We start from the raw sequence: 24,983 nt of genomic DNA, 5'->3' as shown, positions 1-24,983 counted from the left end.
TTTACCTTAATATCTTGCACAAACCACGTAGCAATACAATTAAGGTAAATCACAAAATTGCAACTAGCTCCAATTTCTAGTTTTCTCCATTAAATCAGTCATTGTATATTAGAATAACTCCATTCTCGCCGTAATTGCGGATCGAATCCTTCTTCGCTCTAATTTCAATGATGAAGACACAAAATGACAGTCCGCAGCCGACCATCCACACATAAAATGCGCCAGCGCTCTGCAGCAGTGTGATACTACACCCCAGCACACAGCTGTAACTGAAGCTTAGCATCTTCTTATTTGCGCTCTCTGCCTTCGCCTTCATCAGTTTTCCCAGAGCTTCAGCGTACAGTCGATCACCAATCCCAGACTCTCTTAATGACGCCATCAATCTCTGGAAACGATATACTATAGGCAAATCCTTTCTAATCAACATCTCATGATACACAGTCAACAAATTCTCATTCACTCTCAGGACTATTGCTTCACCATTCACTGCAGTATCGGCCTGTAGTTTTAAGAATAAAGAATCAATAACCACCGTCACTCCGTTATACTCCAAAGTCTTCATTTCACAATCATTAATTGAATCGCAAATCTTGGACGTATTCGCGAATGTAATGTAATAAGTGTCGTTTATAAAATCATCCTTAAATCTCTCCATCAAATACAGCTGCAAACCCGACTGTACTATCGCAGTGGTTGTCTTATAAGTCGTTGGTGGTGAAACGATTGTTAGAAATGAGTACATCTGTATACTCACATACGCTGACAAATATATACACAGGATAGAGTAAAATATATTCAAAATTTTCTGTTTGAATGTAGTCCCTTCATGTATAGAGGATGTCCCAGTAAGAGCTCCCCAGTTATCCAGCAGCAACCTTCCTAATGGCACCGGTTTTCTGTCAAATATGCTGAAAAATTTCCAAATGAAAGAGTACACAAAATAAAACACTACAAAAATATAGAGATCATTCGCCTTTTTGATTAAATCCTGCCATGATCGGGAGTCTCTCTTGGCTGCGTATATCCAGATAAACGCCTGTCTGCTATACACTCCTGAATATGCTACCGCGTCTTGGTAAGACCTGTAAAGGCCTCCGGCACACAAATCAAGGGTACCATTCAAAATGAAATTTAAAAAACGTCTGTCGAATTTTGTAGTAATGAAATAAAATTCGAGAGTTAAATTAAATTTCTCAGCCATTATTTTTAATATTTCCAAGTCCGATCCATGGATTTCATTTTCTTCTATATGCTTGTATTTATACAACGCACTTTTGTTTGTTATAGTTGAAAATGGAAAAAATTGTGCTATTCCGACTCTAAAAGGGCATTTCATGAAGTTTTGGAGCTTTTTTGATGGGAAAGCGTTGTGATTCTCTATAGAACTGCAAGATGACAAAATAGTTGGTAGCAGTTCCTGTCGTACCGTGCAGGAAGATGAATCCATTTCTGGCATAAACGTGAATACGTTGTAGTTCTCAGTATTTTTTGCAATGAATGTGACGTCAAACACACTTATATTTAGACTAAACTTTTGAAATGTTGTTTCACATATTTTTTTGGAATAATGAAATACGATGAGTATGTATTTAATTTCTCCTTCAGTGGTCCTCATTTTAAAGTTCGATAATGTTTCGCAGTCATCTACATAATGAACCGATAAAATGTGCCCTTCTTGCATGTATATTGATGTCATATCAAAATCTTGAGCAATGACTCTTGGTATATTGATATTCATAAGTTCTTTTGCTAATTCCTTGTCAAATTCATCTTTGATCGTATCTTCTTCATTTGGGATATCGTGATTCATAAGAATAGTTGGTGTTGAAATGAAGTGTGTATTAATTATATTTAAAACGCACTCAGTTAATATAGTTACATCATCGTGGTCATCTTGAATTTGGTCCATGATATTAGTGGTATTAATTGCATTTTGCATGCAAATGGATTTAGGTAACATTATCATTAATATTATAAACATCATTTTGGGGTTTTAAGAATTAAAGACGTTGTGTGTGTTTCCATCTGTACTTCCTAACGACTCAAAAACTGCACTGGAACTATCTGACACCAAATGTGAAAAGATATGTAGGTAATTAAAGGTAAAAATATGCAAGAACCATTTACCGCCTTTTTAGAACTATTATCAACTGTAATTAACCTGAAATTTCTTAGTCGTAAACATGCGCTGGTAATAAAAATTAAATAAAAAGCGTATAAAATAATAGCTGCAATAGTTTTGAAAACTACTACTAACGCCCACTTCGGCAAAAATATTCCTTGCATTACCTTTTGTATGCCTATACATTACGTCCATATTCACAAACATTACTATGAGGTCTCACAGTGCGCGTGGACGCACATGATGACAGATTAACCAATTACAGAGCTCTATTCAACGCTGTGCGTTCTATTTGCTGCTTCACTAAGGCAAGTATCGTTGGTAAATATAGGCTAATTAAAAGCGTAGTAAAAGCGCTTTTTTAAAGCCTATTTGCAAAAATAATTACTTTCGTCATTTTTTCTGGAATCTCAGCGCATTCGGTTGGTTAATGAGTATTGTAAAGGTTTTTATTAATCACAACACAATGACCAAATCACGATATTGGTGTCTCACCATAATCATTCCGAGACTGCAGGACTCTATCTTTGTCAGGTCTACTACCACTTCAAAAAACATTGTGTAACACAACATTTATGGTACGTCTATGTAGCAATACCACCTACAAGGTGGACCGACGACATCGTAAAGGTAGCAGAGAAGCGCTGGACGTAGGCCGCTACCAATCGATCAACATAGAAAGCATTGGGGGAGGCCTATGTTCAGCAGTGGACGTCCTATGGCTGAAATGATGATGATGATGATGATGATGTAGCAATAGACAGCTTGTCACACACAATGACTGAAAGAATTTATTTACATGGTCGGTTTAATGGAAAAACGTGATACTTTCTAATGAGTTGTTTGAACCGAAAGTTCGTCCGTATTGAATTATTGAACCAACAATCGCCCGCGGCATTGCTTATATAATTCGTAATTAACGCTTAATTAATTAACACAAAAACTGTTTGCTACAGAATTATTTCCCGGCTTTTCTCTTCTATTTGCATGTCTTACCTAAAACCTTAGAGGAAGGAGTCGCTCTATCTATTAAAAAACTGCATCAATGTCCGTTTCGTAGTTCTAAAGATCTAAGCAGATATTATAAGGACAGCTAGCGGAAAGCGACTTTGTTTTATATTGTGATTACGGTCTAAAAAAAATTCACACTGTAACCCGATGACAAAATATAACTGTCAAAGTTATTTTTAACCACTAGTATCATTTCTGCTGAAGATTTGAATTTCAATCGCAATAAAAATTATCCGCTCAACAAAACCCCAACCCCTTAAATCGGCGGTAAAAAATGTAAGCTTGCGATTTCCTTGGGGATTCATTAGCAACTTGGAATTAAAGATTCCGCTTCATTTAGATCAAAGTTCCCCAAACTCTTTATCTCATAGACCACTTGCAATATTATTCGAATGTTTAACTTGAGTCCTTCTGTTCACTATCATACTAAAGTCAAAACACATCATACATGTCACAATCGTACATGCTTTTCATTTTATTTTAATTACCAGCGTATGTTTACGGCTAAGAAATTTCAGGTTAATTACAGTATTTGACTTAAAGGCGATAAATGCTTGTTAAATTCTACAGCATACACAATTTACTTTTGGTGTCCGAGTTTCAGAACAGTTTTTGAGTCATTAGGAAGCAGACGAAAAGTCACACGACGTCTGAAGTTCTTAAAATCACAAAATGATATTTATAATTTTAATCATTTTACCTCATTTATCCATTTGCATGCAAAATTCAATTAATACTACTAACATCATGGATCGAATTCAAGATCACCACGATGATGTTACAATATTAGCTACATGTGTTTTGAATATAATCAATACAAACTTCATTTCAACACCAACTATTCTTATGAATCACAATGACCCTAGTGAAGAAGATATAATCAAAGATGAATTTGACGAGGAATTAGCAAAAGAACTTGTGAATAGTAACATACCAAGAGTCATTGCTCAAGATTTTAATATGACATCAATATACATGCAAGAAGGGCACATTTTATCGGTTCATTATGTAGATGACTGCGAAACATTATCGAACTTTAAAATGAGGAATGAAGTAGAAATTAAACACCTACTCATCATATTTCATTATTCCACAAATTTATGTGAAACGATATTTCAAAAGTTTAGTCTAAATGTAAGTGTGTATGACGTCACATTCATTGCAAAAATTACTGAGAACTACAACGTATTCACATTTATGCCAGAAATGGATTCATCCTCCTGCACAGCACGACAGGAATTACCACCAACTATTTTGTCATCTTGCAGTTCTAAAGAGAATTTCAATGCGTTCCCATCAAAAAAGCTCCGAAACCTCATGAAATGCCCTTTTAAAGTCGGAATGGCAGCACTTTTTCCATTTTCAACTATAACGAACAAAAGTGAGTTGCAAAAATACAAACATATAGAAGAAAACGAAATCCATGGATCGGACTTGGAAACATTGAAAATAATGGCTCAGAAATTTAATTTTACTCTAGATTTTTATTTTATTACTACAGAATTTGATAATGATTTTTTAAATTACCTTCTGAACGGTACCTTTGATTTGTGTGCCGGAGGCCTTTACAGGATTTATGGAGACGTGGTAGAATATTCAGGAGTGTATAGCAGACAGGCGTTTATCTGGATATACGCAGCCAAGAGAGACTCCCGATCATGGCAGGATTTAATCAAAAAGGCGAACGGACTCTATATTTTTGTTATTTTTTATTTTGTGTACTCCTTCACTTGGAAATTTTTCAGCATATTTGACAGAAAACCGGTGCCAATAGGAAGGTTGCTGCTGGATAACTGGGGAGCTCTTACTGGGACGTCCTCTATACATGAAGGGACTACATTCAAACAGAAAATTTTGAATATATTTTACTCTATCCTGTGTATATATTTGTCAGCGTATGTGAGTATACAGATGTACTCGTTTCTAACAATCGTTTCACCACCAACGACTTATAAGACAACCACGGCGATAGTACAGTCGGGTTTGCCGCTATATTTGATGGAGAGGTATAAGTATTTTATACAGGATACTTATTACATTAAATTCGCGAATACATCCAAGATTTGCAAGTCGATTCATGATTGTGAAATAAAATCTTTGGAGTACAACGGAGTGACGGTGGTTATTGACTCTTCATTTTTAACGCTACAGGCCGATACTGCAGTAAAGGGTGAAGCAATAGTCCTAAGAGTGAATGAGAATTTGTTGACCGTTTATCATGAGATGTTGCTTAGAAAGGATTTGCCTATAGTATATCATTTCCAGAGATTGATGGTGTCATTACGAGAGTCTGGAATTGGTGATCGGTTGTACGCCGAAGCTCTGGGAATACTGATGAAGGCGAAGGCAGAGAGCGCAAATAAGAAGATGCTAAGCTCCAGTTACAGCTGTGTGCTGGGTTGTAGTATCACACTGCTGCAGAGCGCTGGTGCATTTTATATGTGGATGGTTGGCTGCGGACTGTCATTTTGTGTCTTTATCATTGAAATTACAGCGAAGAGGGATTTGATCCGCAATTACGGTGAGAAACGAGTTGTTCTAAAATACAATGACTGATTTAATAAAGAAAAATTATATCGATGACATCACATTTTGTCTTCAACTAACTACTGAAATAATGATGCAATTTTGTGATTTACGTAATAACTGTATTGCTGAGTGACTTGTGCAAGACATTAGATATAAGGTGTTTGAATTTTCTGCACTTTGTGGTTTAATTTTGACACGTCTTGTATGTATACAATTGATATTAAAAATCTTGTATTAATACGGTCACCAGAAACGGATATGGACATTGTGTAGCTAGTTAAGAAATTAATATTGCTTGTCCAACATTCTTAATGTTATAGTTATAAGTCAGGCACCGAGAAAACTGGTATTTGTACCATTAACTTGAAGCTTAGTTGAAGTTCACTAAGGCCCAGAACAGACGGTGAAACGCAACTGCAACGAAACTGCAACTGCCAGTTACAGTCTAAGTTTCTGCCATAGCGTCCGGTTTGAGAGAGACATGACGCGACCAGATTGAAACTTTCAATTTCAGTTTCATTCATCAGAATCATCAGAAAGTTGCAATTTCGTTGCAGTTGCGTTTCACCGTCTGTTCTGGGCTTAAGCCCACCAAATTGTACACTAACCGGTTCGCTCATGGTATACTCTCGCATCACAAGTAAATGAATGAGTAGTTCATAATATTTTTGATTACACAAGCTTTATTAGTGGCCAGCATTAGCATTTAAAATAACTAAGTACTGGTGATAAAAGGTACAAACCAATGCTTAGGAGTTGGAGGATAACTTTATAATTATTAGCTTAAATACCGATAGTTGTTTTCTTTGTTTATATGGAAGCTGATGATGTTAGATAAAAATAAGATAACATAAAAAAAATAAAACCGACTCCAAAAAACCTACACTAAAACGTCGAAAAATAATTACTAATTACCTACTTATTTATTAGGACGAATTTTATGTAGGTATACCATGATTGATACTTCTGGAGTCGGTGCCAAGATTATGAAACATGTAAAGTTTGCCTGCACCGACTCCAAAAGTATCAATCATGGTATACCTAGATAAATATTAATAATTCGTCCTAATAAATAAGTAGGTAATTAGTAATTATTTTTCTACGTTTTAGTGTAGGTTTTTTGGAGTCGGTTTTATTATTTTTTTTATAAAATTTTACTTATTTCTTGCTTTTTAGTTAACTAATTATTACCTTGATGTTACCACTGAAGGTAGGCAGTACACTGAGACCAAAAAAAATTGGTTCATAATCAGCGGAGATATTGCGTATAAAAAAGTTCATCCCCAATTTTCCACCCTTGGGGGTGAAATATTTTCTTCAAATTCGCATGAAACCACCCTTTTGATAATACCTATTCAACAAAAAAATAATCGTTCAAATTGGTTTATATTCGGCGGAGATATTGCGTATAAAAAAGTTCATCCCCAATTTCCACCCTTGGGGGTTGTTTTTTTTATTATTAAATTTAAATGGGACCACCCTTGAGGTATAACCTATACGTCGAAAAAAGATTCGTTCAAATCGGTTCATAATTGGCGGAGTTATCGCGTAACAAACATAGAAAAAAAAAAAAAACATACGGGTCGAATTGAGAACCTCCTCCTTTTTTGAAGTCGGTTGAAAAGTGTAATTATTGTGTAAAATGCCTGTAACGGATTTTTTTATTAATAAATATTTTGTCACCCAGTCGACATTGGAAACTACCTATTTATTACCTAATTACTCGAAGAGTAAAGTACCTTTTTATGTAAGTTTTATAGCCGGTTATCTACTTTCCCACATAAATCATGAAATGTACGAACACAGTATTTTATCTTTCGGACTTTTACTACGGCGTGAGTGAATTATTATCTTATGAAAATGAAGCTTGATTTTATTTTCATGAAATATAGCTCGCAGGTATGATTACTCTTACCTTGCAACCGTTAAATTTATTTTTACACTAGTTTTTGCCCGCGGCTTCATCCACGTGATATTTAATTTGTCACAGATCATCATTAATTATAGCCATCATTGTTATTCTGGGTTATAAACAATAATACTGCAAAGTTTCATGAAAATCCGTTCAGTAGTTTTTGCGTGAAAGAGTAACAAACATCCAGACATCCATACAAACTTTCGCATTTATTATATTAGTAGGATACCTGCACTCCTTTACTGGAAAGACAAAATCTTTTTATGATTTATTTAACTACTTAGTATCATTGGTGAAAATTGTGGCTTGAGGATAACAATATAATAAATTATTTTAACAATCACTATGAGTATTAACTCAAGAATAGATTCAGTTTAGATCGAATTTTGAGCGTCATCGAGTCATAAAATCGCACACTGTACTCGTAGGTAACCCGCTGAAAAAAATGTTAGGACGCTCATAGTTATTCAACTACTGGAATAATTTCTGCTGAAGATAAATTTCAATCGCAATAAAAAATATCCGCTCATCAAAACCCTAAACCGCGTAAAAAATGTAAGCTTGCGATTTCCTTGGGGATTCATTAGCAACTTGGAATTAAAGATTCCGCTTCATTTAGATCAAAGTTTCTCAAACTTTATAGGCACATAGCTACTTTTTCTAAAGTGAAAAAAGTTTCAGGCTACCTCTGGGTAAAGAAGTATTTTATACTAGCTTTCCGCCCGCGGCTTCGCCCGCGTGGAATTTTGTCTGTCACAGAAAAACTTTATCGCGCGCGTCCCTGTTTCAAAAACCGGGATAAAAACTATCCTATGTTCTTTCCCGGGACTCAAACTATCTCTATGCCAAATTTCATCAAAATCGGTTGCGAGGTTTAAGCGGGAAAGCGTAACAGACAGACAGACAGACAGACAGGACATTTCGCATTTATAATATTAGTTGGGATCACTTCGCTGGAAACCTTCCCATAGGATTGTTTGGGTAAAAGAGCACTCGGGAAAAAAGGGTTCAAAAACTCATGATCATTGATCACTTCTGTTTTAACTATGTATTTGTGTAGTTAAGGTGTTTTATTTGATTTCAGTTCACAAAGTTGGTTCTCTATTCCATTTCAAAGATTTTCATTTTCATTTTAGACTCCATGGAGGTCGCAACGGACCTATGGGGGTTGATATAGACCACTTTGAGTACCACTGATTAGGTCGTCAGCGACCTGCCGCGGTTTAATTGAAACCCGCTCGCCGGTGCTGCCCTCTGCGTTTTGTTGCTTTTACAGGCTAATGGAATTTTATCGTTTTACAGCGTGTGGTAAGCATTTAATGTTGAAGGACGGAAAATATTGCAATTTCAAACTGAGATAAACATTATTTATTGAGAGCTACTATTGGTCTCAAAAATTAAATAACAGTTTAATAAATAAAACAATTTATTTATTTACAACGGGAGAACGTAGCACTTATTATATTTTTAGAACACATGTAGGTATAAGATTCAACAGAAAAATATAAAAATGATAAAAATAAGGTTTCTTCGACATATACAATGAATGAACTTATTTTTTATGAATTAGAATGTTACACTGGTTACAAACAGTTACATTACTATTTTCTATGACTCTCTCAAGGAATTTTCACTCGTATACAAACAAAGTTATTTATATGGATCTCATTGAACAAGCTTTTATTATTATAATTGACTAGATTAGGTATCACTTTGTAGCATTATTATTATTGTAATATTCTTTGTAGTCTTCGGGACTTCTTAAGATTTAGTTTAGGCATTAAATTACAAAATTCCAAATTATGATTTAAATGGGTATTTTTTCGATATCAGAACTAATTTCAGACAGTTCAATAGACTACACAAGAAAGTGGAATATGTAAGAAAATCTTAAAAAGCGTTGAGAAATATTAATCCTCCTTGTCAGCCCAGATGCTGTCACCGTTAGCTTCGCTTGGGCCCTTAATGAATTTCTGGACTACTGGTAGTTTGTACATATAAACTGACAGGATGGATCCTGCACATGCCCCTATCCAGTAAACGACTGCATGCTCTAACATGGTGTGACCCTCGCAGCCAGCTTTCAGAGACGTGGCGAGCACTGGGTTGAAATACCCCCCGGAGTAATCGAACGCTGTAACAGAATTCAAAAAATGAATATGAAGTTGTAAAATTTTTATAATGTATATGGATGATTTATTGTTCAATTTACTTGACTTGATGATCATTGAGGAACATTATAATACCTACAACTATATTAAATACAGAATGAGTTCTACGTTATCGAGATGAATTTGCAATTTGTTTCTAACGACGATCATTTGTGCATGAAAATAGATTTTGTTCACTTGAACAATCTATACTGTACAGTTTGAGATGTAATGAAAATGCAGATCAAATACATAATTTTGCACAAATTTCCCTGTAAAACAAAAAGCTGTGTAAAAAAGAGCGTATTTGATGAACATTTCACGAGAGCGATGCATGTTGTTTAATGCGTGACCATGCATGTTTGATAGCAGTTCTGTTAGTTGACATTTAATGTTTACATAACGATGTACCTTTTCCTAAATGGACTTTGCAAAAGATCGACACACTTAGGTCCGCATTGGCACTATTGTCCTGATATCGGTAGACGAATACCTTGTGCCTAGTGAGGACCCCTGCAACAGTGAACCCGCGTGTGAGACATGTGAATGTGATGTGAAAGAGACTTCTAAGTATGCTACTAGATAAGCTGTTCAAGGTAAAACCACAGTGAAAGAAAACTTCAAATTAAAGTAAATAATAATATAACATGCGGCCATCGGTCTCAATAAACGATATTATGAGTTATACTTTGTCGACGGCATATCTACTCGTATTCCTTGCTCACTCAGAACCTTAGAATCAGTTGTTGACAGTATAGCCAGTAGAATGAGCAATATCTTAGTTCAGAGTAGCCTTTCTAGTAGCATTTACCTATGTACAGACGACGGCACATCAAGCCAAAACACTGTGGTGTCGTAAGTAGTTGTAATAAGGGAGATATTGCAAGAAAAATGCCTAGCTTGATATGCTGTCGTTTGTATAAAGAAGCCTTTGGTAAAGGTGTGTTAAATGTAGGTATGAATACCTAGAGGCGAAATACACAGCAACTAAATTTATGTGAGCAAACACACTATGAAATAAACGCTTTAAGAAAAATAAGCAATGAACGAGTAATCCGAAACATTTAAATCTATTTCACCTTTAAAGAATTATAAGAGTTTACAGAGTAGTTTTGTTGTTGTTAGTATGATTATTAATTGTGAGCAACGCCATTAAAATAAAGGTATTTTGATGTAGCCATCTATGAGAATAATTTTAAATTTTTATAATTCTTCTGTACTTTTACGACTTTACAGGAAAAATTGTAATATTGTGAATAATCCAAATCTAATAATCAATTATTACAGTGTGTTTATAATAAATACAATAAAAAGTTCTTATTATTTTTGAAGACAGTTAAAAAAAGTCGTATTTTCTCCTATCCAGTTCTTTTTAAAATTCTAAAATTTTCTTTAAAAATGTTAACGTGGTAATTGTTTTTAATGAACCACTTAAAACCGACCAAGCATCGTTAGTACTTTTTTAAACTAGTGCTATTTCACGCACTTCAAATAGATTTTCTTCCTTTTTTACAATTAAAAGCAAGAAACTTCTACAAGCTTTTATAAGAGCACTAATTTAAGTAGATGCCCCAGAAAAAGTGGCTTAAGCTAATATATCGCTTACGAGCTAACACTGAGCCAAACAATTATTTCTTTAATCCTCTTTGCATTCTCAACTAAGTAAGTAAATTGAAAGAACAGAAATTGTTTCAGTATCTTGGTGACTTTTTTAAACTCCATTTTCTCTCAAAAAAAAGGTTATACCATGTTTTTATGGAATCTTCTATACGTTTTAACATTTTGAGTACCTTTACAATCTGTTTGTTATGTAAAATGTACGAGTACAAACAAACAGCAATTTCTTTACTTTCATCAAATTATATCAAATACATTTTTCTGTAAAAATTTTGTTGGAATCATTTAATGGGTGTATTTAAAAGATAGTTGTCTTGTCATCACGGCCTTTTTACTTAGGACCCATGCACACCACGTTTTTAACTAAGAATAAAGAATTCTCACCAGCCACCACCAAGGAGGTTCCAATGAAGGAATCTATGGCGGTCGCGAAGCGGGGGTTGAGGTCTCCCAGTGCCTTTGAAGCCAGCCTGCACATGCATGTGGCCACACCTTCGACGACAGCGCCGTAGAGCACTGGCACCTGAAATGTATCATCATTATCATTACTATCTTCGTTATCATCATCAACGACATCATTATCATCATCATCAGGTCTTATAGGCTCTATTACAAAAGGAGCAAGACCTCTATTCTACCAGAAGCAATGGAGGCTCGGGACTACACTCATAACCCTGTCCTTTTGGCCAATCCTGGATTGAATTATGAATATCATTTTAGTAGTGTCATAAGTTTAAGTATAACAAAAACTCGAAATAACTAAGGCTGAGTTGCAATAACAATGACCGGTGCTTTTTTTATGGAGATTGATAGACTTTTGGCATTTGTCAAAGTTAAAGTAAGATGGTGCAACCCAGCCTAATATTTTGTTGTAATGGTATTATAACAATAAATGCATGTGCCCTAACGGACTCTAGTGCGTGCATTCAAAGAAACGCCGCCTTGTCTGGAGAGGACAAATTAATGTGGCACCCCTTGTTCAAACCTAGATCTTGATGACCTACATTTGGATTAAGGTGCAATGTTAGTCTCAAAAACAGCAATCAGCAAAACACACAAACTTGGTTAAAAACGCACACAAGTAAATTTTTTCAGCAAGTAGTTCCCATGGGATCTTAGTTTGATATTATGTGAAACGACACCTAAATAAATATTTACAATGGGGAATAGATGAAAGCCTCGAATATAGTCAAAGTATTAAATTGCAATACAAAGCTTGAGTGAGAATAATATTTTGAGAATGTTAGAAATACATATAACCAGTGGCTCTCATAGTTCAATCTTCTTTAACAGTTGTAACTACTGAGGTCAAATTAAGGGCTAGATTAAATTAGCCTTTATTAGCCCTAAACTAGCCTCACGTGGCCTAATCAGACTAATGTCTAGGAATATGTGATAGGTAATTCAGTCCACGTATTATAATGGAGCATCTACAAACCCTTTACCTATAATATGTATACATTCACAGTCAAGAGAACGTTAGTATACCTATACCTATATCGGTACCTACCGATCACTCATCATACGATCTCGTTTCCATTAAAGTCTGATCCGTCTTACTTAATTCATCTCGAAATAATTGGTTTCTTATCTGCGGCAGAAACTTCGACGTTAATGTACCTACACTCAATAGAATTTAATATCTTATTTCAACAGCCGATTGTCCTAAGAGTTTCGCCACTTAAAGAAAGCATGACTTAGCCCCGAAGTTCGTAATGAAAGCTCGTCCCGAAGCTCGAAGCCCGACTTCTATTTAAAGTTCACTTTGATAATTTTGCTAGTGAAAGGGACTGAAATAATAAAAACGGACAAAGGGGATTTCGGACTCGTTTGAAGCATGTGTTGGAGATAAAATTTATCAAGCGATTTTAATTTATGATACGTGTTTTTTTTGGTCCACTGAATCTTTACAAAGTCTATACTTTATCCGTTACTAGCGGCCGCCCGCGACTTCTTACGCGTAGAAACTTCCAACCCCCGTTTTACCCCCTTAGGGGTTGAATTTTGCAAAATCCCGTCTTAGTGAGCACCTATGTTCTAAAAGGAACCCCCATGCAAAATTTGAGACTCCTAGCACTTGTAGTTTCTGGGATTTCGTGATGAGTGAGTGAGTCAGTCATTCAGTCAATCGCTTTTATAGATTTGTGGTTGGGAATGTAACGGTTACAGCAAAAAATTACGTTCTCATGGAGTCGCACTGTTTGCTGGTGGAGATTTAATTGAATTTTGATATAATATTTTAACAGTAACTATTATTTTAAGACAAAACACGCACATTGGATTGAGTTAGAGCACATGCATTTTAGTTGCTTACTATCAAAATATTACGTTCTATTAATCAGATAGGTAGAGATACTTGTAATCAGAAGTAGGCGCAGTTGTTTTTCTTTTAAATTAACATAAGCTTAAAAAATATTCTTGGTTTACAAAACATTACATAGATGTAACACAAAAACTTTATCGCCTCACACACAAATGCCAAAGTACTGACCTGCAAATCAGCCTTGCAGTCTTCGAATGCCTTGTCCTTATGAGTGTCGGAGATCTCGAGGGCCCAGTACATCTGCACGTACTTGAACACCAATAGACCACCGGTCAGCTCGGCCCATGTCTTGAGAAGCGCTTTTCGGACGTCGCCTTTGCCTGGTTGATAATATATAACGTATTAGGACATTACTATCATAATCAGCCTAGCTCATTTCGTCTCCCCTGCAGAAGATAGCCCTCTATAATTTACCAGAAGTAAATGAAGGATTTGGTCTACACTCCATATCCTGATCAGACGGGTTGGGGAGGCAGTAGACCTTTCACGACATCTCGACAATGTCCCTCTCCTCCGTTTGGAGGGTGGGGTCCTATCCTACAATTCTCGCTATCCATCCACCCGGCTACTGATTGTTAAATAGTAGTCAGGTACTTTCGACATGTGTCCCTGATGAAAATTTAATTTTGTCACAAGTTCAACTTTCATCAGTTTTTTTAAGAATATTACTAATTTGTATTGTACAATTTTACCTTCGATGACATCCTCGATGTGGGTGTAAGGGCAGGCAGTGGCGTCGCCCCAGTTGAGCGACCACCAGATCGTGAGCGCGAAGAGGAAGATTGCGTATGTCCCGACTCCGAAGTTATCCGCAACTGAAAAATATCAGATGTAAACAAGTAGTTATTATCATTATCATAATATTATTATTATCATTACAGCTGTAGGACGTCCACTACTGAACATAAAAGCCTTCCTCAATGATTTCCAGATAGGGCGGCTGCAGCGTTTGCAACTGCAACCTATAAAAGGTCCATTGACCACATTGTGGGTAGACAATAGACATCCCATGCTGCGCATGGCTGGTACGTGTCCTTCATTTCAGAACTTTGCTCCATTCCAAAACCTAAAAATATAATTAAATACTACAATAACAACATTATATCCTACCTATTGGTTGTAATGTAAACGATGTCGTTTTAGAATTAAATTCATAATGAAAGCATTGGTAATTTTGATGAATTGTTTAACTGTCAAAGGTTTGACCACCGAAAACATCTAGATAGAAACTCAAGTACGTAATAAATTATGTTAAAAAATAGAGACCAGGCTATAGAGTCCAATGTGTCAACTACATAAGTATATTTAAATTAATGGTTTGGTTACCTAATCAAAACTCTTCAAAGTAGTTGCAAAATATATTCATACAACTGGGAGCTGAGTAAGAAAACTTTAAACCTGAACTTAACTCAACAAATAAGCTGTAAAATGCTATCAGACAGCGCTGTGCAGCTCTTAAAAACTTTACGAACTCACCCCCATCTTAGCTTTCAAGATCTTAAAGTAGTGAAGCAAAATCTATTAGAAGGAATTAAGATTTCATTGATTGGATCGTTTGTTGGAGTAATTAACAGATTGAGATTGAATTTAGGGTGTTTTGAAGTCAGTTTGAATGGATTAATGTACTAGACTAACAAGTTAAATACAAGATTAAAGTAAAACCTACACTATAGTTTTTTACCTATTTCTTAAGTATCCTTCTTTTCCTGAATTCCATTAAGAATACTCAATTTCTAATATCTAAGTTGTTGTAAAACGTATGGTCTGTTGCCAGGAAAAATCGGCCTAGGAGTGTGGCTATGTTTCCTCAATGAAGTCCTCAAAAATCTTTTACTCGCCAAACTACCCAGTAAGATGTGGTAACAGTTCACTCAATAATTCTTTAGGTTACATAATGTTATTTAATTGAATGGTATATTTAGTGCCTCAGATGGGCACAACTATTTTAGAAAAAAGGAACATTATATCTTTCGTGATCTTTTGGGGAACAACATGCTAAGCACTGCATTCATTCAAATGTATCTGAACTATTCAAAACCACGGCCAGATGGCGTTGGTGGTTCAGAGCTCGTCAGCCCTGCTCTTGGCTCCTCATGATAGCGTCAAATATGTAGATGAGATGCTTGTCCCGGGAGCCTGGCTCCGTGCTAAGCTGTGCAGGGGCAGGGTCACACGGGGAACATAGAATACATGGGGAGAATAGAACAATATATTTATCTCTCGCAGCGAAAGTATTGTGCCAAAAAGATGTCATTTGCAAAGTAGACTATGCAGGGGCAAGGGTCATATGGGGCAAAATGGAATATGCAGGAGCTTTACATTACATGGGGCAAAATAAACAATGCAGGGGCAACGGTCACTGGGGGCAAAATAGACAATGCAGGGCCACATGGGGAATAAAGACTATGCAGGGGCAAGAATTACATTGGGCAAAATAAAATATACAGGGACAAGGCTCACATGAGGCAAAATAGACTATGCAGGGGCAAGGGTCATATGGGGGAAAATAGAGCAGTCTCACTCTCTCTCTGTCTCTTAGCAAAAATAGATGATATTCAAACGGCTGAACAGATTTTCATGAAGAAAGATTTTGTTCAGAACATACTCAACCAAATCAGCTTCCATATTAAGAAGACTAGATCAAAATCGGTTCATCCGTTTGGGAGTTGCAATGCCACTCACAGACACATCCATATCCCATGAATAAAATGCTAGTTTAATTAATGAACACGATGAGCAAAATTTTATAATTGGTAAAAAGTGGCAGCAAAAGTTATAAAAAGTTACTTTACTCGTAGCGTTATCATATTTCCAAACGTCTAGACAGTTAAAAGTTTAACCCTTCATTGATCATACTTCAAAATTCCACAAAAATTTACTGGTGTGGATGCATCATTAGCTTTAGGGTAGGTACACACAATCAACTAATGGTTTCAGTGGTGGCTTCAATAAAACACGGTTATCGGGCCTGAAAAATAAATTTAAAAGGCTTTTGGTGCTGTAGGGAAACCGTGCAGGGTTTTTCATAAAAAATATTCAGGCACTAGGAAATTGAGTTACAGGGGATAATGCATACTGAAACTGAGGCAGGTATATACTACATGTATTGTTGTTTGGGGTTCCATGCTTTAATGCATTGTGATACCTATGTTTTCATATAGTACTAGCTTTTGACTGCGGCTTAAAATTTTATTTGTCACAGAAAAATTACGCGCTTACGTTTCAAAAACTGGGATAAAAACTAACTATCAATGTATTCAATAGGGTTGGTACCTATTTCATTTTTTCACAACTTATCCTTACTACACAAAATTTTAATATACTTTATAAGACATTCTTAGCCTTCGGTTGTAAGAGAATTTTGTCTACATGTCTTGCCAATCTTGGAATCAGACTTTACGAGTTGCTCGTCTGACATGGCTAATTCAATTGATCTAATATAGTATGTAATGCTCTTTGAAAGTAGTCCGAAGCATTTATTTACTATGTTCTTTATTTCCTTACCCAGTCCTCATAATACAGTAGGTATCCTTAGTACTCAAACGCCCGTATTCTCAAACATTACTATGAGGTCTCACAGTGCGCGTGGACGCAAAGGGTGACACACAAACCAATGACAGACCTCTATACAACGCTGTGCGTTCGATTTGCTGCTTCACATAAGCAAGCATCGTTTGTGAATACGGGCGTTAGTAAGATATCATTTTAACTTTTAACTCACCAATAATTAGTTCAAAGCAGCACCCGCATAATTCTGCAGCGGCTATACACTCTTCTAGAAGTAGCTTTATAAAAGGTTCCTTGATGACCTTCTGCACTAATCTTCGCGCGCAGTGCGCGAGCAGAGATGTTAAGAGGATGAATAGCGTCGATACCACTAGGGGGGCGAATGTCACTTTGTTTACCTGAAATAATAAAACAATATTTAGTTTAATTTAACTAAATTTATTTATTACGTTGCCTAAAGAATGCAGCTTCAGAAATGAGGCGATCTTTAAGGCTGCTGTAAGCACCATCTTACTTTAACTTAGACAAACGTCAAAAATCTGTCAAACTCCATACAAAAAACACCAGTTATCGTTTTAAACTTACGAGCAAAACCTTGTGTTTTGTTCTGAGCGATCTTAAGAACTGAATGACTATGTATGTATCTGTGGTATCAATTTAAGGTTCATGATATTACCTTTAAAATGGTACCATTTTTATTTGTCTTAACTATTAGTCATTTAGTTTTTGTGATCGATCGAAACAAATAGGGCTAAGACTCAGCCTAAGAGAACCAAAGTAAATCATCACAGTGCAGCCCGGAGAATTGCCAAACTTTAGTAGCAGTGGGTGATACATTTAACTCATAGAACTGATGTACTGACTAATTAATTAGTATAGAAGAATAAATTACATTAATTTTTAAATACCGTTAATCATACAGCCCCATTTCAGTCAAACGATGAAAGAGATGTACTTATTTAAAAAATAGATCTAAAGAAAATGTTTACATGTGACCTTAGAACAACAGATCGCAAAAAAATATAAAAGAGCTTTTCATATATTGCAAAAAAATCCTCATGCAATATTCCAAAGCAAATGTTTCTTCTATACGAATAGATCAGGTAAACCGTTTTTCATTTAGGAATGGGTAAACATGACGGGGCACTGAAATAAACTTGAATAAACACGCTCGTAACTCCTGGAATATCAGGGTATAGGTGAGTACAGTTGAAGTGGGTTTAGTAGGGCCAATGTAAAGTTATAGTTGTAGATTGTACCAACTGCAAGAGAAACTACCTACCTAACCCTATTGCATAGTGTCCACAAAGCCCTACTACTTATGCCCTTTTTCATCATCAATCCCTAATTTTTAAGTAACCAAAGAAACAAAATTCCTGTTATGTGTTACCATAGGGGTCACTTAAAAATTAGGGATTGATGGTGAAAACGGGCAATAGTCTCTCCAACTGTCTGGTCAGTGTGGGAAGAAGAGAGTCGTGCTCCATCAGGTGATCATCATCAGATGATGATGCTAACTAAGCTTAACGTCATGTCTATGGTGACCACAGCTCCTACATGTATTATTAAAAACGTCCATGACGTCCAAGTTTAGACCCCTTCTTGTACCCTGCATTGAATTAGAGAAGAATTAAAATAATTGTAACACTACATTTTGTCACTAAGAAGCGATCTCTTCCAAACAAACCTCTCTTTGAAATAAGAAGTAATTTAAATAATCACATGATTTTGTGCGCCTTTCTCTTCAAGACATGCTAAGTCTACTATCATCTATTTCTTTGTGGCCATTGCAATCTGGGGTTTCGACAGCTAAGACTTGTAAACAACGTTACATTTTTCTATGCAAATTGGCATTTATATTTGCTATGAATTTCTAAAAAGCTTTTACGAATAGAGTCGGTTTGTTTACTCTCGTCTAGAAATGTTACTAGCCTGTGATAATATTTTGAACCTTACGGTTATTATTTTTAGGGTCCAAAAATAATTAAATTATAATTTCTGTGCTGACTTACCTACATTATTCATTTTCAAAGATAGGTTTACCTCCTTACTAGAGATGAGAGAGAGATCGTACAGTCAGCAAAAAATAGTTTGTGACACCCTAAGTAGCCAAAAAGTTCGCAACACGTCTTTGTTACAATTGAAATAGGGTTGTCTTGTCACCTTTTTGGTCACACGAATTATTTGACGCTGACTGTACCTCCAGTTTTATTTGTAACAAAAATCGTCGTGGACTATACTTGTCTGACACTGGAAGTTGCAGTTCACAAGAAGTGTTTAAATTGGCAATGCACGTTTTTATTCCATACCAATAAGATTCCAGTTCGCGTCCCTATATTCCAGATTGTTCTGGAACCGGTTGTCGACTCCAGGAACGCAGTTTGTTTGAGAGACGTGACTATTATCCTTTAGAATCGGACTCTGAATATTTTAAAAGAGTTTTAATAAAAATGTTTCCGATTTAAACAGGATCGAAGTCGAGACAAAGAGGATAGGGATGGGCTGTATCGGAAAGTATCGATAACTTTAGTTTTAACTCGTTCAAAGATATTTTAATTAGTTCACAATAGACTGACAACTAGGGACATGACTGTTACATAGTTGTGTTGTGTTAGATAAAAAAAAATTAACCTCAATTTTAAAGTACACTTTTACAACTACTTAATCATAAAGATTGTAAGAGACAGAGAAATAGTTATAGATAGTGGGTTTCACTGTAATTTCGTGGTGATCTTTTTTGGATTAACATAAACATTAGACCACATTTACCTACCAAAATTTTATTATGAAGAAACAATGAGTGAAACAAAATCAACAAATACCTTTAGTTTCAGGAAAATTCTTAGTGTTCGTTTTCAGGAAAAAACAACAAACCTGAGTTCTCTGTTTATGTTTTTGCCAACCTAATTGTCAATATCGATAAAACATCAATAATCCCTCGTCTAGAATATTTTAAATGTAAAATCTTTTCGATGCTACTTGGTATTGTTGGGCAGCATTTCAAGTGACTATTTCACTTGAAGAAAATTGTCTTTGACTTGAAACTTTTGTCTTTGTAAGTGAAAAACCTTCGGGATCATAACAAGACGAGTTTCTTCCAGACTTCAAGTTATGAGTAGTAATTGTGGATAGTTATTTCTTGGATGAATACTGCAGATATTTTGGAAAAATTGAATAGATTTATTGGTGAATTTGATGCTACAACATAAGGGAAAAAAAATCCCTTCACTATCTATGTTTGGAAAAACACTAAAAAGTAGCTTAACTTTTAAATCATTGCAGTTTGATTATTACATTAAGGCTGAGTTACACCACCTTATTTTAACCGTGACAATAACTATAACCGGTGCTTATTGTATGGAGTTTGTCAGATTTTTGACGTTTGTCAAAGTTAAAGTAAGACAAGTGGTGCAACTCAGCCTAAGTCAAGTTAATTTTTTTATTACTATTATGTAACAGTTGAAAAAAAAATTTTATCATTACAATCTTATCAGATTTTCTTCAATCTGACTTCAGCAAGAAACAAGTCCTTGGAATCAAGTAAGATAAGAGATAGTGAAAGAGTGCAAAAAAGACAAATCCATGACCTTACGTAGACCGAAAATCACACTACCAAATCTGTGGCAAAATGATAGTGCCACATTATTACGTCACAGTCTTTATTACGCCGTTATAACATCAATTTACAAAAACAATGCAAAGTTTAAGGTTCCAACCACCTCGTTGACCTTAAACGCGTAATTACACAGATAGTAACTAGGTACACTGGTACATACTCGTATTTATCCGAGTCATAAACGTTTTTGCACAAAGGGCCTGTAGATTACGCCTCTAATGATAGTTAAACGGTTTTTGCGGCACCCTAAATTGTAAGTTTAAACATACTCGTATGTTACGGCAGGTCTATAGCGATTCGGCTTGGAGATAAGTGTATTGTTTATAGGTAGTACGAGTTGCTCTATTTCGCTAGGTATATTAACTTTATATTTACTTTACTTTACCAAAGGCTGGCATACATTTAGTATGGGAGCTGGAAACATTGAATTTTTTGATAGATTCCGTTAATTCTGTACCCTATTAATGATACCGATAGACAGAGCTCATTAAGCACTTTCAGGATCAGTGACCAGTTTTTCGATATCTTGTATGGTTTAGAAATGATCAAGTAAGATAATTTTATCGTTTCCACCCTGTATTTTATAATCGTGNAGCGTGCCGCGGTAGCGGCCGCCGAGCGCTAGAATCACCTCTATTGTTAATGAATCGTTTGGAAATTTCGATAAAAAGAATGAAATAAGGAAATTAATGCAGAACAAATTTTGTATTAACTACCCACTAAACAAAATAATAACCACAAGCTAATTTGTATCCATTCTATGCACCAATCAAATTATTTTGTAAATAGTTTATCGTGAAACATTTTTGCCTAATGAAACATTTGGCAAACCATACTTTGCCAAACAATAATTTGCTAAACAATAATATGCCAAAAACAACATTTGCGAATTAAAACTTTGCAATAAGTTGCTTTGCCAAATGAGAATTTGCCAAATGAAAATTTGCGAAACGTTGTTTGCGATGTGATAATTTGGGAAACGTTTTTTGGCCAAACATTAGTAATCCCCTATATTGGCTTATAGTCCATTAAATAGAGATTAACTTTCAGTATGGGACGAAAAAAAAATAAGCTGTCAGTAAAAAGTTATGACCGTTTGAAAAATTGTAGTAGTTTACGCGCTAATCTCAGGAACTACTGGTCCGATTTGAAAAATTATTTTTGTTATGGATAGCCCATTTACCAAGGATGGTTTTAGGTTATATAACATCACCCTACAACCAACAGGGGCGAAGCAGCGACCACCCAACCAAAATTCCAATATTGTTGTCTTTCTTCTGAGATTTTTTTTTTCTTTTAGCGAGAATCTAATACGGCACACTAAGCGAAATGACATAAAATGCATAGATTAATCCAAAATGTGCGATGGATATAATGATATCAAGAACATTTTTCGGATGAAAAGGTAAAAAACATGACTTTTCATTCTGTCATAACTTTTTACTGACAGCATATTTTTGATTGCGGTTTGGTTAGAATGAATCAGTATTTAGTAGACTATTTTACTACATAAGTCTCGTTAGTGGTGGACATTTGGACCACACTCCATACATTTTTGGTCATTGTCCTTTGAAACCGAAAATTATTACAAAATTAAATAATGTTATGATCACTGGGAGACCTCACTTGTTTAGTTTAGACTATACAACATTTCTGGAATAACTTCACGTCAGTAGTTGTTTGCTTGACGCGCTACGAACTAACTACACGCTACGGCGTAGCTTACATAGTGTAGATGATTTTACAAATCTCTACAGCGCGGCGTTAAGAAACGCAACCACATTTAAAATATTCGTAATGCATCCAAATACACTTACCCCCTTATTACAAAAAGTTAAACTCTAGTTTAAAAAAATTGGCCAAATACCAACCCAGAAGCCTACATACTAAATGATTTGTCTTAGACGTTCAAAAGAAACGAAATATTACATTAACATACCAAAGAACTATTCGAAAAACTTCACACCTCAAACAGATTGTTTCACAACTATAGTTTCTCATTTGGCCTTAAAATGTTTGTTTTCATTATGCAACTTGGCAAATTCTGGAATAACTTCACATCAGTAGTTGCTTGCTTGAAAAGAGATGGAGAGCCTTGGTAACTACCAAGCAGCATTCCTAGAACACAGATCCACAGAAGACCACATCTTTACGCTTTGAAGAATCCTTGATGACAAATGGAAATGTCACAAAAACGTACATTATGGCAATTGACATAGAAAAAACATTCGACACTGTAGATTTAAATGTCCTTAAAGATATTCATGTGTCCAGAACCAATAAGACCCTGACCAATAGGATCATTAAAGCTTGCATGAATGAATCCACATGCATCAAATGGTACGGGCAGCAAACCAGGTTCATCACCAAAGGAAAAGGAGTAAAACAAGGCTGCCCACTGTCACCCCGTTTATTCACCATAGTAATAGATGACTTCTTTCAAACACTCCAAGAAGAAACATCGATACTCCGGCTAAATCAAGATTCGTATAATATTAAGCTTCCCATTTGCCCAAAAATCCACGACACAAAAACAAAAATCCTTCCCCTGAATTTCAGATAAAGACGGCCTCGTGAAGTATCCACGAATATAGCCAAGAGTCGAAACTTATTAAAGGTACCTAATTAACGACAATCAAAATGTCTTTGTTTATTCCCTACGATATTTTGACAATAGAAACAATATTTATTCCAGATAATTATACTGTATTGTCTAGTAGTGTGTAGTCGACCGACGTAGTATGTAGGCTTCTGGGTTTGTATTTTTATTTTCTGTAAAGTTATAATGTAACAAATGTATATGGCTTTTCACGCGGACAGTGTACGCGCAACATCTGTGTTTGTTTCCTCCGTAGTAAATAAATCATATCGTCTTCAAAAGTGATAGTTGTGAACTGTTTCTGCGGTGTATCGAAAGCCGGAGATTGCGACAAGCGAATAATCTATAATACACAACACGGTAACTCTTAATTATAAGTAAATCAGTGAATTAAATCAAGAACTAATTATTGTCAATATAAAGATACCGTCAATAACGGTGCGAAAATAGTGAATACGCATTGCGGAGCGAAACGCGTAAGCGACGCGCATCGCCTGGCGCTTACGACCTTCTTCTCGCGGACCGCGTCGACTTCTAGCGGAGCAATTATTACAGTGCGCCTATCGCCGTACTCTGCGGAGAACATTATTTACGGGGTATTGTGTGGAGGATAGAAATTGTTTTTGCCAACACGATGAACTGCGAATGCTGTTTGGAGTTTATTTTGGAGGAGGGCGCTGCTGTGAAATGCTCGCAATGCAAAAAATCTTACCATCACTCCTGCTTTAGCACTGTTTTGGCTGGTGTGCAACAGCAAATTGATGAGCGAAATTGGTTGTGCCCGACCTGTAAACCGAGGACAAGCAATGCAGACCATACACCAATACGAAACAGGCAGGCACATGATACAAATATAACGCATAGGAAAAAGGGCGCACAGGCCGGCGTTGTCAGGGCGGATGAGGCTCCAGTGACGTCAAGTGAAGTCTCCAGCATCATCAAAAGGGAAATTAGCGATTTGATGCGGCATCTCAACGAAACTCTGGCTAACTACGTTAACAAAGAACTAAAAGTGATTAAGGAGAACATAGATGAAGTCAAGAAATCTATGGAATTTATGAACGAGAAGTACGAGGAAATGAAGTCTGAGGTTACTAGTAAAATCAATATTATTCACGAAGTCCAAAAGGAGAATGAACAACTCAGGGCTACTGTGAAGGACTTGAATTTGAGGCTTAACCAGGTAGAGCAACAGGCGCGCTCATCGAACTTGGAAATACAATGCCTTCCAGAGCACAAGAATGAAAATCTTGTTTCCACCATCATGAATATCAGCAGGGTCATATCTTGTGAGCTGTCTGAAAATAATATACACCATGTAACAAGAACTGCAAAGCAATCACCTACCAGTAGCCGNTTCGTATTAGTTTTGCTTCTATTACGATAAAATTCATTTTGTATGTAGCTAAATAGATATTTTATCATCTGATTTCAAAGTTATTGTCCTAACTTATACAGTTTATGAACTATTATTGTGTGACCATCACATTTGAGTGTAAATGAGAAGTACCCTTACACGTTATCACGATTTTGAGTACAAGTTTTGTAATTCCAATTATCGTAACGCACACTTGTACCTAATCTACTTTGCCAG

At 35.8% G+C, this 24,983-nt stretch overlaps 2 protein-coding genes across 2 annotated transcripts in view; one reads left to right on the top strand and one right to left on the bottom strand.

Annotated features, from left to right (window-relative positions):
- The window catches only part of Kat60 (katanin p60), a 144,645-nt gene that overhangs the window by 61,592 nt on the left and 58,070 nt on the right, over positions 1–24,983 (top strand). The window lies entirely within an intron of this gene.
- Positions 9,192–23,975, bottom strand: AQP (aquaporin). Its single transcript, XM_028300704.1, has 7 exons — positions 23,895–23,975; positions 17,389–17,572; positions 14,360–14,482; positions 13,836–13,987; positions 11,729–11,867; positions 10,139–10,240; positions 9,192–9,711 (listed from the first exon to the last, which is right to left on the bottom strand). The coding sequence occupies exons 1-7, from the start codon at positions 23,973–23,975 to the stop codon at positions 9,488–9,490; spliced, it is 1,005 nt and encodes a 334-aa protein (XP_028156505.1). The 3' UTR covers positions 9,192–9,487.

The sequence above is a fragment of the Ostrinia furnacalis genome, unplaced genomic scaffold (genome assembly GCF_004193835.3).
Source record: "Ostrinia furnacalis isolate ACB-3 unplaced genomic scaffold, ASM419383v2 OfSCF0780, whole genome shotgun sequence".
Lineage (NCBI taxonomy): Eukaryota > Metazoa > Arthropoda > Insecta > Lepidoptera > Crambidae > Ostrinia > Ostrinia furnacalis.
Note: the sequence above shows the minus strand (reverse complement) of the source record. Positions and strands in the feature narration are given on the sequence as shown.

Coding starts and splice junctions, on each gene's coding strand:
- AQP (XM_028300704.1), bottom strand. CDS start 23,975: ATGTTCTCCGCAGAGTACGGCGATAGGCGCACTGTAATAATTGCTCCG. Junction 14,483..17,388: donor CTGCTTTGAACTAATTATTG/GTGAGTTAAAAG, acceptor GATATTTTTCAG/TTGCGGATAACTTCGGAGTC. Junction 10,241..11,728: donor AACCTCCTTGGTGGTGGCTG/GTGAGAATTCTT, acceptor TCACTGTTGCAG/GGGTCCTCACTAGGCACAAG.